Raw genomic sequence first — 15468 nt, forward strand, 5'->3', positions numbered from 1 at the left:
TAAATAACATCACACCAACATATATCATAATCTGTCTCATATCTTAAAATGACTTTCCATTTTATCTAAGGATAGAAATACATCTTATTTCAAAACAATCTGTAAATGCTTATTAAAACACTTCATAGTAAAATCAAGTATTACTAAATCCAAGTGCAGTCAATGCTGAACAAAAGATAATCTACAAGGTTATCGAATATCCAAGTGTCTATTGATGTTTTACCACTGTTTAACGGTGAGATACCACCTAGTTATAACTACAATCAACATTTAAAATACAATATCTGAATTAAATTTGAAATAAGACTCACAAATATGTAATATAACTTACATTACATCAATGACCAAAAATGATTAAGATGCAAAATCCCAAAAATAGTAAGATGCTCACAAGCTGTTCACATAATGACCTTGGTGATACAACAACATCTATCTATATCTATGCTCTCAGAAAAATGTCTTATTCATTTGCAACCAATTCCACAACAATAGTTATTCATAACTCAAATCTCCATCATAAGTTATGGAATAATTTATACTATCACAGGGTTTCCTGTTCGGAACAAGTTTTCTTTTAAAACATTAGACAAAATGTCATTTCTAAAACCATCACCAACTGTTTACTAAGTTACTATTTTCAATAAATAATTTAACCAAGTTCGGATTTGACACACTATTTTTTTTTTAAATAATGACAAAACCCTCGTATTACTCATTAATATCATAAAACAAGGTAACTGTCATAAGGAATTCGAACTAACAATGTTCAGACAGTATATCGATCATGATTCATGAAAATATTTCAAACATTCCATTACCCATAAAATGCTATGCAAATAACATGATAATTTAACATTGTTATGGTTTCACGCTATCCATTTGACAAAATGCCTCTGCCCTCGACAATAGACACGAGCCTGTTATTTTAAAGCATTCTCAAGTCTGAGGTCAAGCCACTCACATTTTGTTATATAATACCAAGTAAGCTGGAGGTATGGGTTTTCATAAAGCTCATACCAAATGGAGCACAAAAAATTGTTCGCTATTAACACAACAACCAGCATGCTCACTACCGCAACCATATGTTTCTCACAAAACTCAACTTGGTGGGAAACATATGTTTGGGGCAAAGCTAATTAAACATAAATGAAGCAACATCCAGTCATATTTCTTCTCAACTTCCACATTCAAAGGTGAATATATGCAGAGCTATGCATTGCACGCAGTGCATATACTCATCCTTGAATGTAAAATTTCCCAATATGTAAGTCTAATAACTATTTACATTACGCTAAATGAAAATAACATGGCATTTGCAAACAGAGCGAAAGAGTAGGGTAAGAAATTGCCCCCTACCTATAAAACTGAAAATGGAAGATTGCTCTTCAATCCAACTTGATGCCAAAGACCCAAAAGCTGAATCCAACACCAGTGAGCAAACTCTACAATGTCGACTCACACAATTCGCAGAAGACTTCACAATGGGGTGAAGCAGAAAACCCATAAACAACAACAACCAACTACTGAGGAATAACTCCATCGAGCTAAACCCAATATGCAAGTTTACCTTCCAACCAACTCCCATAAAAATGTCGATATCTCAGCACAAAATCACAGATGTAAAACCAACAGAGCAATGCGGCTCAGAAACCAGCCCATAACCAGCAAAACCCAACTCACATCAAGATATGGCCGACTGAAACTTCAGTGCCATAACACCCCATAACAAGCATTCGTTACACCATAAGAATCTCAGTCCCATAAGTTCGGGAGTACCAAGTCCATCGCCATGAATTTGGCTCAAACAAAAAAAATGATGTTAGCCTCCTTCATAGCAATCGATACCCATTTAGGGTTACATTAATGCTTAATGCTTAAGAGGTGATTTAACTTTTAAAACAAATACAAATGTATATGCCAACCTCCACTAAGGTGTTAGACCTTTTAACATAAGAAAACACATATATAAATATAAATGCAAACTATGGTTTCCTCAAGTAACAAGTTAATATGAGTCATGAAACGAAACCATCTTAAGGGTTAACACAATATAAATATTTAATCCCTGTATAGTTACATATATGAAAGTACAATGAAGGATTCTGAATACATACAACATATTACCATTTAAGTGTATCTACAACTTCAAATCAACATACAACATGAAACAAAATGCAGAAAACAAACAGTTAAAAACATAATAACATAATCGATAATCTATCAACATGAAATCAATGATATGCCAAATTCAATTCATAAAATCCTAAATCACATTTATTGCTAAAACATAGTTCTTCACAGAAAATACGTTCAGCATCAGTCTCATGATTCAACAATAGTATTATAACCAAGTTCTACAAAAATTCAATCATAACATCAGAACGAAATCTTAAAACAGCAAGGTCCTAATTTGCAGAAAAACCCAAAGTAGTGGTCAGGCATGACAGTATATGTATGTATATGTATATGTATATACATATGTATCTATATATACATATGTATACATATATATATATATATACATACATATGTATATATATATATATATATATATATATATATATATATATATACATACATATATATATATATATATATATATACATATATATATATACACATATACATATACATATATGTATATATATATGTATATATATATATATATACATATATATATATATATATATATACATATATATATATATATACATATACATATATATATATATATATATATATATATATATATATATATATATATATATATATATATATATATATATATATATATATATATATATATATATATATATATAAACACACACACACGAATATATACATATCTATACATGTATACATATATATACATAATCATCTGAAAGTTATGATACAACTAAGTGTTATATATGTTAGTACCCTTAATAGCTAAATTATCTGTTAGGAATAATTTAGTTAATATTTAGCTATTAAGTGTGAGAGTTGAATTGTCTAGTTTCGCTTAAGAAGACTATTCAATTTTAGGTTAAGTTACTTATAATTATATATTAAGATATTTTCATCGTTAGCACCCTTATTTGCTAACTGATCTGCCTCTTTATTACCTTCCTGGAAAATATGTAGAATCTGAATATCTTTGAAGAAGTCCAAGAGATTAAGAACTTCACCCAACTAGCTACTAATGACATTAAATATATAACAAACAATGCTTTGCAAGAAATAGATTCAGTCATATCAAATGACATAGTAATAGAATGATTAAACCTTTAAACCTTTAAGCATTGCCAATTAGGGGGGACTTAATTTAACAATAATCCACCTAGTAGAAATTAGAATACTCGAGAATAAATAGACCCTAAATCTTAGCCCGAGAGAAAAATAAAACGTCATAATTCTTAGCACCAAGAGAACATTGATATAATTGAATCAAACACACACACGCACGCACGCACACACACACGCACACACACAATTATCAAGAAGTGCATCTACAATTTTTTAAACTAATTTCTTTTGATCAAACAATAAATTCGGTATAAGAATAGTAGGGCCTTGAGACACATAATTATTTAAAAGTTATGATGCAACTAACATATGATAAGTTTTGAGATACTAAGATTTAGGCAAATTTGGAGACCTTGAAGGGCTTCTAATTCAGCGAGGTTGTTAGCGGTTGATCCTATAGATTTGGCCCTTTGAGCAATGTAATTGCCAAGCTCATTGTTAATGATGCATCCTATTCTAGCAATCCCAAGATTACCTCTCGAGGCACCATCAAAATTTAATTTGGTCCAACCACTAGGGGGTGGAATCCATCTACATTCGTCCCTCGCATCTTTATTCTTTTTTTTTTAAATTCTTTTTTTAAATTTTAAATTTAAATTTTATTTTTATACATAAGTGAGGGATTAATTAGCTTTTTCCAACTCTTTTTCATTAGACCATCCCACTCTGAAAATGATCCTTCCTCTTTCAGAATTTTCCTAAGATGAGAATTCAAGGCTTTCACAATATAGGCCTCAATTTTATTAGTAAGCTCAAATCCAGTGGTGGAAAATATTGAATGCAATAGGTCCATAATATTGGAACCATCGCATAAATTTATATTGTATCTTAACCAGACAAAATAATTCATAAAAATTTAAAAGGATAATACAGATTGTAAAAATCTAATAGCATTGCTTAAAAAACCTAATACTGGTCCATTATAATAGATTATATATAATTGATAAGTAGGAGATATTTTCCACAGCAAGTCAAATTGTGATATTGCCATCAAGATTTAACTGTGTGATTTTGAGTCAAACTCATTGACCCATGTTTCATGAGTAGTGATTCAACATGAATTCATCTCTCATGAGAATAAATGGAACACTTAGCACTCATTGGATCTAGGTGATGCTCACAGGGGTGAAGCATCGAGACTTCCAGGGAGGTCACCCATCCCAGTACTACTCCAACCTGAGCGCGCTTAACTATGGAGTTTCCTCCATGGTTAAACCCAAAGCTTGCAACCCCATTCACAAAACCTTCACCAAGTGTTGTGTCTTATGAACCATTCATTAGAAAGCCCCTTAAGCTTGTTAATTGATAAGTAGGAGATAATTTCCACAGCAAGTCAAACTGTGATATTGCTATCAGGGTTTAACTGTGTGATTTTGAGTCAAACTCATTGACCCATGTTTCATGAGTAGTGATTGAATATGAATTCATCTCTCATGATAATAGATGAAACACTTAGCACTCATTGGATCTAGGTGATGCTCACAGGGGTGAAGCACCGAGACTTCCCGGGAGGTTACGCATCCCAATACTACTCCAGCCTGAGTGCGTTTAACTACGGAGTTTCCTCCATGGTTAAACCCAAAGCTTGCAACCCCATTTGCAAAACCTTCACCAGGTGTTGTGCCTTATGAACCATTCATCAGAAAGCCCCTTAAGCTCATCAATTGATAAATAGGAGATAATTTCCACAAGTCAAATTATAATATTGCTATCAGGATTTAACTGCATGATTTTGAGTCAAACTCATTGACCTATGTTTCATGAGTAGTGATTCAACATGAATCCATCTCTCACGAGAATAAATGGAACACGTAGCACTCATTGGATCTAGGTGATGCTCACAAGGGTGAAGCACCAGGACTTCCCGAGAGGTCACCCATCCCAGTACAACTCCAGCTTGAGTGCGCTTAACTAAAAAGTTTCCTCCATGGTTAAACCCAAAGCTTGAAACCCCATTTGCAAAGCCTTCACTAAGTGTTGTGCCTTATGAACCATTCATTAGAAAGCCCCTTAAGCTCATCAATTGACAACAACAAGTCAAATTGTGATATTGCTATCAGGACTTAACTGCATGATTTTGAGTCAAACTCATTGACCCATGTTTCATGAGTAGTGATTCAACACGAATCCATCTCTCATGAGAATAAGTGGAACACTTAGCACTCCTTGGATCTAGGTGATGCTCACAAGGTTGAAGCACCGAGACTTCCTAAGAGGTCACCCATCCCAATACTACTCCAGCTTGAGCGCACTTAACTACGAAGTGCTAAGTGTTCCATTTATTCTCATGAGAGATGGATTCATATTGAATCATTAATCATGAAACATGGGTCAATGAGTTTGACTCAAAATCACACAGTTAAATCCTGATAGCAATATCACAATTTGACTTGCTGTGGAAATTATCTCCTACTTATCAATTGATGAGCTTAAGGGGTTTTCTAATGAATGGTTCGCAAGGCAAAACACTTGGTGAAGGTTTTGCAAATGGGTTTAACCATGGAGGAAACTCTGTAGTTAAGCGCGCTCGGGCTAGAGTAGTACTGGGATGGGTGACCTCCCAGGAAGTCCCAGTGCTTCACCCCTGTGAGCATCACCTAGATCCAATGAGTGCTAAATGTTCCATTTATTCTCATGAGAGATGGATTCATGTTGAATCACTACTCATGAAACATGGGTAAATGCGTTTGACTCAAAATCACATAATTAAATCCTAATAGCAATATCATAATTATATATAAATCAGATTTTAAGCTATCAAATCACACATTCCTCCATTGCCATTAAGTAGTCTTCCTTTCCATTTCCTTGTAAACTCAATAATGATTGGGTGTACAAATTGCGTTGAAGGATTGAGAGATATCTTTTTTTTGGAAGCATATAATATGGCTATACCACTCGATGCTAGTAGTGGATACTACAATGAAACTGATATTTACTACAAGCAAAAAAACCCCTATTTTGGTATTTTCTATAAATGAGTACTTGAACCTAATAGTGATGCCATTTATTCAAGAATGATTAAAGTGATGCTTTTCTAAGATTGCACTTGTTTAGATTGCTTATAGTGATGCTTTTTTGAGATTGCTTCAGTGCAGTTTATTCTTTGGGATTGTCAAATTCCCTCCACTAGCAAAGTAGCAACTCTTCGATGGAGATTTTGAGCCCTTTTCTTGTTTTGCAAATGGAGGCATCAAGTGATGAACAATTGGTTTGAGAGGAGAAGGATTTTTCATTCCAGGAGTCTTTGTTTTGCAAATTTGGGGGCTGAGACAATGAGTTTCGTGACGGCTTCCACTAAGAGGAACATTCACCCGGTGTCTTCAATTTCCATTTTATGAATTTGTGGAATTTCTAAATGTTTGTTAAGTGATGTGAGTGGTGTAAATGGGGTTATGGAGAAAGGTGTTTTTAATTTTTTTTAGTTCACATGCGACTCTTTGACAAATGAAAACAAGTAGGCTCCATGTTTCTGGCTCCTCTTGCTGTTAATTAACAGAGAAACAAAAGCGACATAGAAGGAGAAATTTGTATTCAGATGATCTTTGTGCTCCTAGGCCCCCAGAACTTGGTGTACAAGTTTGATTCAGGGGACAGGGGAGCCTTGACTGGGTGGGGGATTTAACAAATATCCATGCCTCTCGCAGTAGCGCAGATCTTCTGGAGAATTTTGGAACTTCAAAATTTTCTATTTTTTGAAACAAAATTTCAATTTCACCCCTGGCATAAATGTTATTAGCCAGTCATAAATTAGAAATTAGTAGTTAAAAAATAATTTTAAAAAATCTCAATTTTAAACTTTAGAAGTCATGTGAATTTTATCAGAAAAATTAATTGTCACACACAACCTAGGAACATTAGTTCCCTGCCTATAAATAGGCAAAGACTAACAACTTTTCTTTCTTCCTAAAATTACATGAGAACACTTTAATTGTTTACTTTTTAAGAGAAAATAAGCTTAAAGATTAACATAAGAACATATGAATGTTGTGACTAATCAATGTAAAGTGCTAAAAAATAAAATCCTTTTATACTCCTCTCAAATTTGTTATGAATCCCCTTCAAATAGTTTATGCATGAGCAATCTAAAGGTGTGATCTTCATACTCCTTTCTAAATTAGATCTTCAACTACAAATCTTTTCCAAAACTTTATATATATTTTATGAATGACTTCATGAATAAAGATCCTCCATATATATATATATAATGAATGACTTTATCAATTAAGATCCAAATCCCCTTCAAATACTTTATGCATGAGCAATTAAAAGGTATGATCTTTCATACTCCTTTTTAAATTAAATTTTCAATTATGAATCTTTTCTAAAGCTTTATATATTCAATGAATAACTTTACTAATAAAGATCCTCCAAACAAATGACTATATATATTTTATGAATGACTTCATGAATAAGGATCATCCAAACAAATGACTTCAAAAAAACATGCCAACAACACTAAACATAGCCTAAATTAGATCTTCATACTCATTTTTAATTAGAACATCAACTATAAAATAACTTTGTAAATAAAGATCCTCCAAACAAAAGACTTCATAAGAAGAGGCCCACAACACTAAACATAGCCTATAGAAGAGACCCCCAACCAAACAACACTTTTATGTCTAGGCTATTATGTGAATACCCCATAGTCTACTTATGGAGGCACGCACGCCCATACCAACACGGTATCATGGATCTAAGGTGTGCTGGCAACAACAAATAGGGGATGAACCGCGGACAATATCGCCACCGTGGGTTCCACATAGATGCATTTGAAGGGAATGGCACCCACTTAAGAGTAGGGAAACGGGCAGGCGCGAAAAGTAACGGCACAGCTGCTTTACACGATCACATATCCTCAGGTAGTTCTCCTTTCTCACTTGGAAGGTGGGCTGTGAGAGGATTTCGTAATATTAAATTTGTGCATATTTCCTGAGCCGGTTGGAGTTGATATATGGAAAGAAAACAGTTGTTGGCTTAGAGTTGGTCTGTTGAGGAGGGAAGAAATGACCCCGTTGCTGTTTTTTGTGTTGTTCGGAGAGGCAGCAGTGGCATTGCTGCTGATGATAAATGTGGGTCCTCTGAGTAAGCTCAGTATGGATGCCCTAAATCAGCTCAAGACAGGGAAGGGTCCTGCAATGGTCAAAACTCTTGCCTGCACTCTTGTTCTCATCATGTTTTCCAGCATCACCAGCATTCTCAATATTCAGAAGAGGGCCACCAAGATAGGCACCATGACTCCCATGGATCAGATCCTCTTGAAAACCCATTTGCTCGAGGCTTCGCTCATGGGTGAGTATTGCTCTATAACTTTACTTTTCTACTAGCTTAGCTTGCTTTGACATGGAACGTAAACATTGAATTTCAAAAGCCACCTGCTTGAGGATCCATTCATGGTGTTTTTTGTCTAGCTTAGCTTGTTTGTGTCACTATGCTCAATTTTTTAACATAAAAACCCATCGTATTCAATCATGGATGTGTTTTGATGCACTTTTATCTATTTTTCGCAGTCATTGGTAACTCGCCTGTACTAAGCTTCACTCGTGGATGTGTATTGCTCTACACTTTTTCTTTGTTGCGAACTGGCTTAGATTGTTTTGAAGTCCAAACTCCTAATACCAAAATCCACCTTCTGAGGACCGTTTATGCTTTTTGGTCCTTCTTAACTTATTTGCCTTAGTTGAGATGAAATCCAAAATATAATTTAAAAACCTACGGGCTTGAGGATTCAATCATGGGCGTCTATTGCTCTATGTTTTTTCTTTGTTTCTAACTAGCATATTATTTCTGATATGGAATTCAATTTTTAAATGTTAAAATCCTCTTGCTTGAGTCTTCACTTATGGGTGTGTATTAGTCTATACCTTTTCTTCTTGTTGAGTAACTTAGCTTGTTTGTGACGTGATATTCGAACTTATAAGTTCAAGGGTTGTGTTTGCTTATTACTTCTATTGAATATAGAGATATATTGTGTGGCGTATTCAGATGGGATGCTAAAGTGGTATTAGGATCTATGGTGAATAGATGGCCGCAGATGCCTTTTCGAGAAGTAATCCAATAAAGTTCACTGTTCAACAGATCTTCCCTCTTGACGACTCTCTCTTGAATGCTACCAGCGCTTCTTCCGAGCAGCCAGTTCATATCCTTAAGATGAACTTTCATATTGTTTGCTCTCTTGTTAAGCCAATGCTTTCATGTTATTCTGGATTCTATAGTTTTAAGCTGTATATTTATGTTGCACTTTTTATTGGAAGAACAATTGCAATTCCTTTGGCTTGCCTAATACTGTACCTCTAAAGTTCTATAACTCCCATGGGTTAGTTTTAGCTTTACTAGATATTCTCATATTGATATAAATTTAAATTGATTCTTGTCTGGTTGGATTTGATTCAAAACATGGTAAAAATCTGTGTTGGACGCAGGCATTCTTTCCAGTTCTAAAGTATTCTAATGACCCACACTCCTTGAGGATCCTGCCCAGGCTTCATAGCTGGGTCAGGCTAGTCATATCACAGGAAGATTTGTATGATTTAGTCTGTCGGAATGATCCGGTCTTACTTTCAACATGGCAAAAATTGAATGGTAGGGGTTGCTCTTTATAGGTTCTGACGGATTGGGTTGCCAACTTTTATCATTTGAGTGATACATTATCTCCATGGATGGATTTATTACCCTAGTTTCACCTATTATAGCATTATCCTCTGATTTATTGATTATTCTTCTTTTATAGGACACTGGAACCTTTGTACTTTCCGATACAGTACACTGATTCCACAAACAGACTTAACTCATCCTTTCTTGGAGCAGGGATCATATCTGTATGATGTATGCATGACCAAAATGATTGCTTTTAGATTTTCTTTGCACTACATAAACAAACCCTTGCAGCCATCCTGTCCATGACAAGAGATACCTGTATGCCATTTATTTCAGTAGTCATTTATGTTGATTAAGTAAAGTAGATAACATTCTAAATCATGCAAATCTTTGTTGTTGAAAAAATGAGTTGAGCACTTCAGTTGAACGTGAAGAAGATTAGAGTAGATATTCTGTAAAAGGCTGGCTATTATAGACATTATAAATCATAGTTGCTGGATGGCCTATCATTTGAGGGCAATTACACATTTTTGTTGAAAAATTTGATGTACAACTGTCAAATATAAGCAGACCTTTCTACTGATTTTACATACTCAACTATTTATTTAAAGGCAGATGGCTTACTATTTCTCACTTTCGTGAACATGACAAAAAAATCATCTTTTGAATTAGAACTACTATTGTTTCCTTTCAGCCTTGCAGTTTCCCTTGTTTTGGAGTGCATTTTAAACTTATCCCTTAGTTACATTCAAGCAATTTTCTGTTTGTGTTCCTCCAACAAAGGATTTGTAAATTTAAGATCCTTTTAAATTTGGTCAATATTGAGGATAAAGATATCCGATCTGTAATATATTTATATGTGAATGTTATACAATATTTTATTTTTCATAGCTTGAATCCTCCAATAGATTTCATGACATTTATATGTGTCAGAAGAAATCAGAGAAATCGACTCTATTATTTCTACCATTTTGATGACTTTCCACAACTAGCATTCCATATCCAAAATAACTATATATAATGATTGCTTCCCTCTTGTTTCTATGCATCATAATATGGCTATTTGTGAAGTACGCAGACAATATATTACTATTAGTTAAAAGAGTTGTATTATAAGATAAGGAAAACCCTGCTTTCTGAGATGGAAGGCATGCTGCAAGTAGTTTGTGTTTATTCTGCAAATAACTGAGCTATGTTTAAACTTAGTTCAACTCTCTAGCCTTAGCTGACACATAAAGAAAAAAAAAGAAAACTGTAGACTGCAGTATATCCTTGATGCCACTAAACAAAACCAAGACATATATTTGGCCAAACAATGGCAATGAATGCTTTCTTAGGAAAGACTCAACTGAGCAGTGTCTACAAAAACATGATTGTCCATGCCTACTAACAATAAAGAATATCCATCCTGCTCTCTTTAATACAGAAGGAAGGTCCAGCCTAAATAATAAATCATCACCTGGTTTCAAGTCTCTAATTGCTCAACAGAGCTCGGCAAAAGCCAAGGACATCTTTGACTGTTGAAGTTTGTAGCTGTGATAGAGATCTTTATCTCTGATTTTATGAGATAGAAATATGGTGGTTATGGTCATCGTCAGCTGAAAGAGATATTTGTGATTATATTTAAGTTAATATTATGCAAATGGACATGTGTCATATGTCATGCGAAGAGGCATGTGTATGGAAATGTGAAGTGATGGATATTTGGAAATATGAAGGGTCTTATTTTTGGGACTCAAAGAGACCTTCGTGTGTAAGATGAAGAGTCTCATGCAATCTATTAATATGATTGCTTGGTATATTATAAATTGATCAAATGGAAAGCTTTGTACGCAAACTTTTTATCATCAATAAAATAGATATTTTTGCTGGTGTGGCTAGTGGAAGGGTTTTCCCAGGATAAATCTTTTGTGTTTTTTGTGCATCTTAATTACTCTTCTTATGTTGTTTATCTAATTTTTGGGCATAAAACATTAACATGGTATCAGAGCCTGGTTGATTACAGCATATAAGGATTTCTGTCATTATTCCTTTCTGGAAATATTTTTCAGATTGAATTTTTTTCTAAGGTTACTGTATTTTGCTACATGAAGATTTGCATCATCAGAGTCAAATTATTGGTTGGATCATTTGATGCTAAATAAATTTCAGATCGGGTGATCTCTCGTTTACTTTGTCTCACGGTAGAATACAATGTAATAATTTAGAATATTGCCAATGTTCTCTAGTTGAGCCAACATGCAAATTTCTTCAGTGTGAACTTTTCAAGTAGGATTTGAAAGATAAATTGTGGTACTCAGGAAGGAGGTTGAGGAACTGCCTGTGATATATATTGTGATCACATCTTATGTGATGGACCGTGAATCTGCAAGATAAAAGTCAATCTGCTGAAGCTTCTTGTTCGTGTTCATGCTCAGAGCGATATAATTCCAACACTTGTATCTAAACTCCATGAGGGTCTCGGGAGGCTGCAAATCTTAGTCATTTAGTATCGCATATGTCCATGAGAAGAGATGATTGCAAAAGTCTCTTTGTTCACCATAATCAAGAAATTCAAGCCAACATTCAAGATGGTGAATAGGAGAAGAAATCAGGGGGGCTGATCGCAACCTGTCTCCATTTTCCTATTTACCATATTTCTGTAACCGTAATTATTTTAAGGTCTCAGTGGACCAAGAGAGGTTTGTCTCTTTCTGCCACCGTTCTTTTATGTTGATTTCTTGACTCCTTGTTCCTTGCAGAGGTCTTTTGCATATTCGTTGGTCTGGCATCACACTTATTCCATTTCTTGTGCTTCCAGTTTTCTCTTTTGAATGGTCTTATGCTATTTGTCATTGTTTTCTTTATTTGTCTTCTTTTGCATATGTCGTTTAATCTGAGTGGATGATCTTTAAACGATGTATGAGTAATTTGGTAATGTCTCTTGAAGAGACTTAACTGTTTGGAAAGGAATTGTCAGGTGTATGTGTAGCTGTTGGGCCCCGAAGAAACCTTTCTTGTGTGCTTGTTTGAAATTCAACATTTCATCTTTGTGTAACTGATGGAGATCAGTGAGTCTTTGCATTGTATTTGGAAGTACGTTACATATTTGGTTGAGTTTACCTTTCAATGTTATGTCACCATGTTTGTATATTCCGAGTGCTCATTGTGTAATGGGTCCAATATAGAGAGTCGTAGATTTCTGTTTACCATGGCTAAGGGTGTTACAGGATCATCTTATTTATAGATTCCCTGTGCATAAACTTGCAAGGCGTGTAGATCATTTTGTTTTTCTCTCTTAAGATCGATTACTATTTCCTGTCGGGGAAGCTCGGGTCATGAGAGATGTCGAGTTGGACTGCCAGATATTTACCAGTCAAATCTATATATCTGTAAGAGAAGATCATGTGGGAGGATGCAATGGGATGTCAAGAGTTTATACATTCAAGAAAAGGAAGTTATTCTTGATTGAGAGGGAGGTCTCATCTCCTAAATTCCCGTGCATCCAAAGATAAGTATTATTGTGATCTTATTATTCATGTGTTAATCTTTGAGTTATTATATTGTTTATAGAGGCACAAATCAGAATTTTTGTATATATTTGTATGCATGGTGATATAAATATTTATGGATATATCTTGAAATGCCAATGATTGTAGTAGGGATGATTACAACTGTTGAATATCACCAGCATGGAGATAAGTTTTGAATTTTAACTGGATATATAATGTTTTTAGTATTAATATTTGTAAAGTCATGTTAATTGAGTAGTTGCAGGATGCAACAACAATGATCCTTAGGGGAGGCTTCATAAGCTGCACTATGTGTGTGTAGATTTTTTTCAAATAATGGACTAACATCAGCATAAACAACAGTAGTATCAATAATAAGGGGCATTTGGTATGTTCTGTGAGGTTATTCTGGGAGATCTCATTTTCTCTATGGTAGCACATTTTGTTCATATGAATGCTGGGCTGCATTTTTTTCTATGTATGTGTGTTGAGATCAGACTTCAAAAGCATAAGTATTCTACGATTTTTGTATAAAACTGGAAATAGAAGACATCTTTGCATTGATCTCTATGATAAACAAATCTAACAAGTTGTGATAAATCTCTCCTGGTTGCAGAATGCAATGGTACAGTGAGAGATTATGCAACGTTGATTGCAATCTTGATACTAAACTGATGGCACATTATTTTTAGAGAGAGACTATTCAGCTTCAAAGAGAGGTTACGTGACAGAGGGAGATGTCTAAACCTTTTTTTATAATGCAATAGTCAGCCATCTTATTGTGGTAATTAAAGTTGTCCTTGCTCAGAGGGAGTATCTGTTAAGAGAAAATCTCAGTTGTTAATGCATTCTTCTCTGGGAGAAGTTTGAGGTGAAAGCCGTTGTTCCACCCTCTGCGAATAGGTACAGTGGACCACCCTCTGTGAGTAGGCATGGTGGAAATGTATTCTTCCTTGGGAGAAGTCTAAGGTGAAAGCCCTCATTCCACCCTTTGTGAGTAGTTATGATGGCCCCCCTTTGCAAGTAGGCATGGTGGAAATGTATTTTTCTTTGGGATAAGTTTGAGGTAAAAGTCCTCATTCCACCCTCTGCAAGTAGGTACGGTGGACCACTCTCTACGAGTAGGAATGGTGGAAATGTATCCTTCCTTGGGAGAAGCTTTTGAGATAAAAGCCTTTGTTCTACCCTCTACGAGCAGGCATGGTGAAAGTTATTCTATATACTTGTGAAGTAACTATGGTGGATTATGTTATGCTGAGATAACATATGATATGTTTATTTATCATCTTTGGTTGCAACTATGTGTGCATGCCTAACTAATGATCTCTCTCTTGCTATGGGGGAGTGTTGAAGTTTGTAGCTGCGATAGAGATCTTTATCTCTGATTTTATGAGATAGAAGTATGGTTGTTATCATCATCGTCAGCTGAAAGAGAAATTTGTGATTATCTCTGATTTTATGAGATAGAAATATGGTTGTTATGGTTATCATCAGCTGAAAGAGATATTTGTGATTATATTTAAGTTAATATTATGCAAATGGACATGTGTCATACATTATGCGAAGAGGCATGTGTATGGAAATGTGAAGTGATGGATATGTGGAAATATGAAGGGTCTTATTTTTGGGACTCAAAGAGACCTTCGTGTGTAAGATGAAGAGTCTCATGCAATCTATTAATATGATTGCTTGGTATATTGTAAATTGATTGAATGGAAAGCTTTGTACACAAACTTTTTATCATCAATAAAATAGATATTTTTGCTGGTGTGGCTGGGTTTTTCCCTTCAAGTGGAAGGGTTTTCCCAGGATAAATCTTTTGTGTTTTCTATGCATCTTATTTACTCCTCTTATGCTGTTTATCTAATTTCTGGGCATAAAACATTAACATTGACAACCTGCAAAAACCTTACAAGTGCGTAGACAGCATATGGAGCTGAAGTAAAGATGTAATTTATAAGTTGTAGGTCAACTTAATGTAGTACTAGTAATGAAGAATGATACGTCCTTACATGAACATTGGAAATCAGAACAGCAGAGGTTAGTTAAAGAATCTCCACGGAAGATGATTCTAGTCAGGCTTCAATAGTTA

The 15468-nt window shown here is 34.7% G+C and overlaps 1 protein-coding gene across 1 annotated transcript in view; it reads left to right on the top strand.

Moving 5' to 3' along the window:
• Positions 1 to 8088: 8088 nt before the first annotated feature.
• LOC149562870 (uncharacterized) overlaps positions 8089 to 15468 on the top strand; it is a 41235-nt gene continuing 33855 nt past the window's right edge. The window contains exon 1 of the mRNA XM_089826329.1: positions 8089 to 8580. Coding sequence (XP_089682455.1) covers positions 8295 to 8580 — 286 coding nt within the window. The 5' untranslated portion in view covers positions 8089 to 8294. The remainder of the gene's footprint in view (positions 8581 to 15468) is intronic.

Source organism: Cupressus sempervirens, chromosome 4 (assembly GCF_028749045.1).
Source record: "Cupressus sempervirens isolate cs-2001-9-10 chromosome 4, ASM2874904v1, whole genome shotgun sequence".
Lineage (NCBI taxonomy): Eukaryota > Viridiplantae > Streptophyta > Pinopsida > Cupressales > Cupressaceae > Cupressus > Cupressus sempervirens.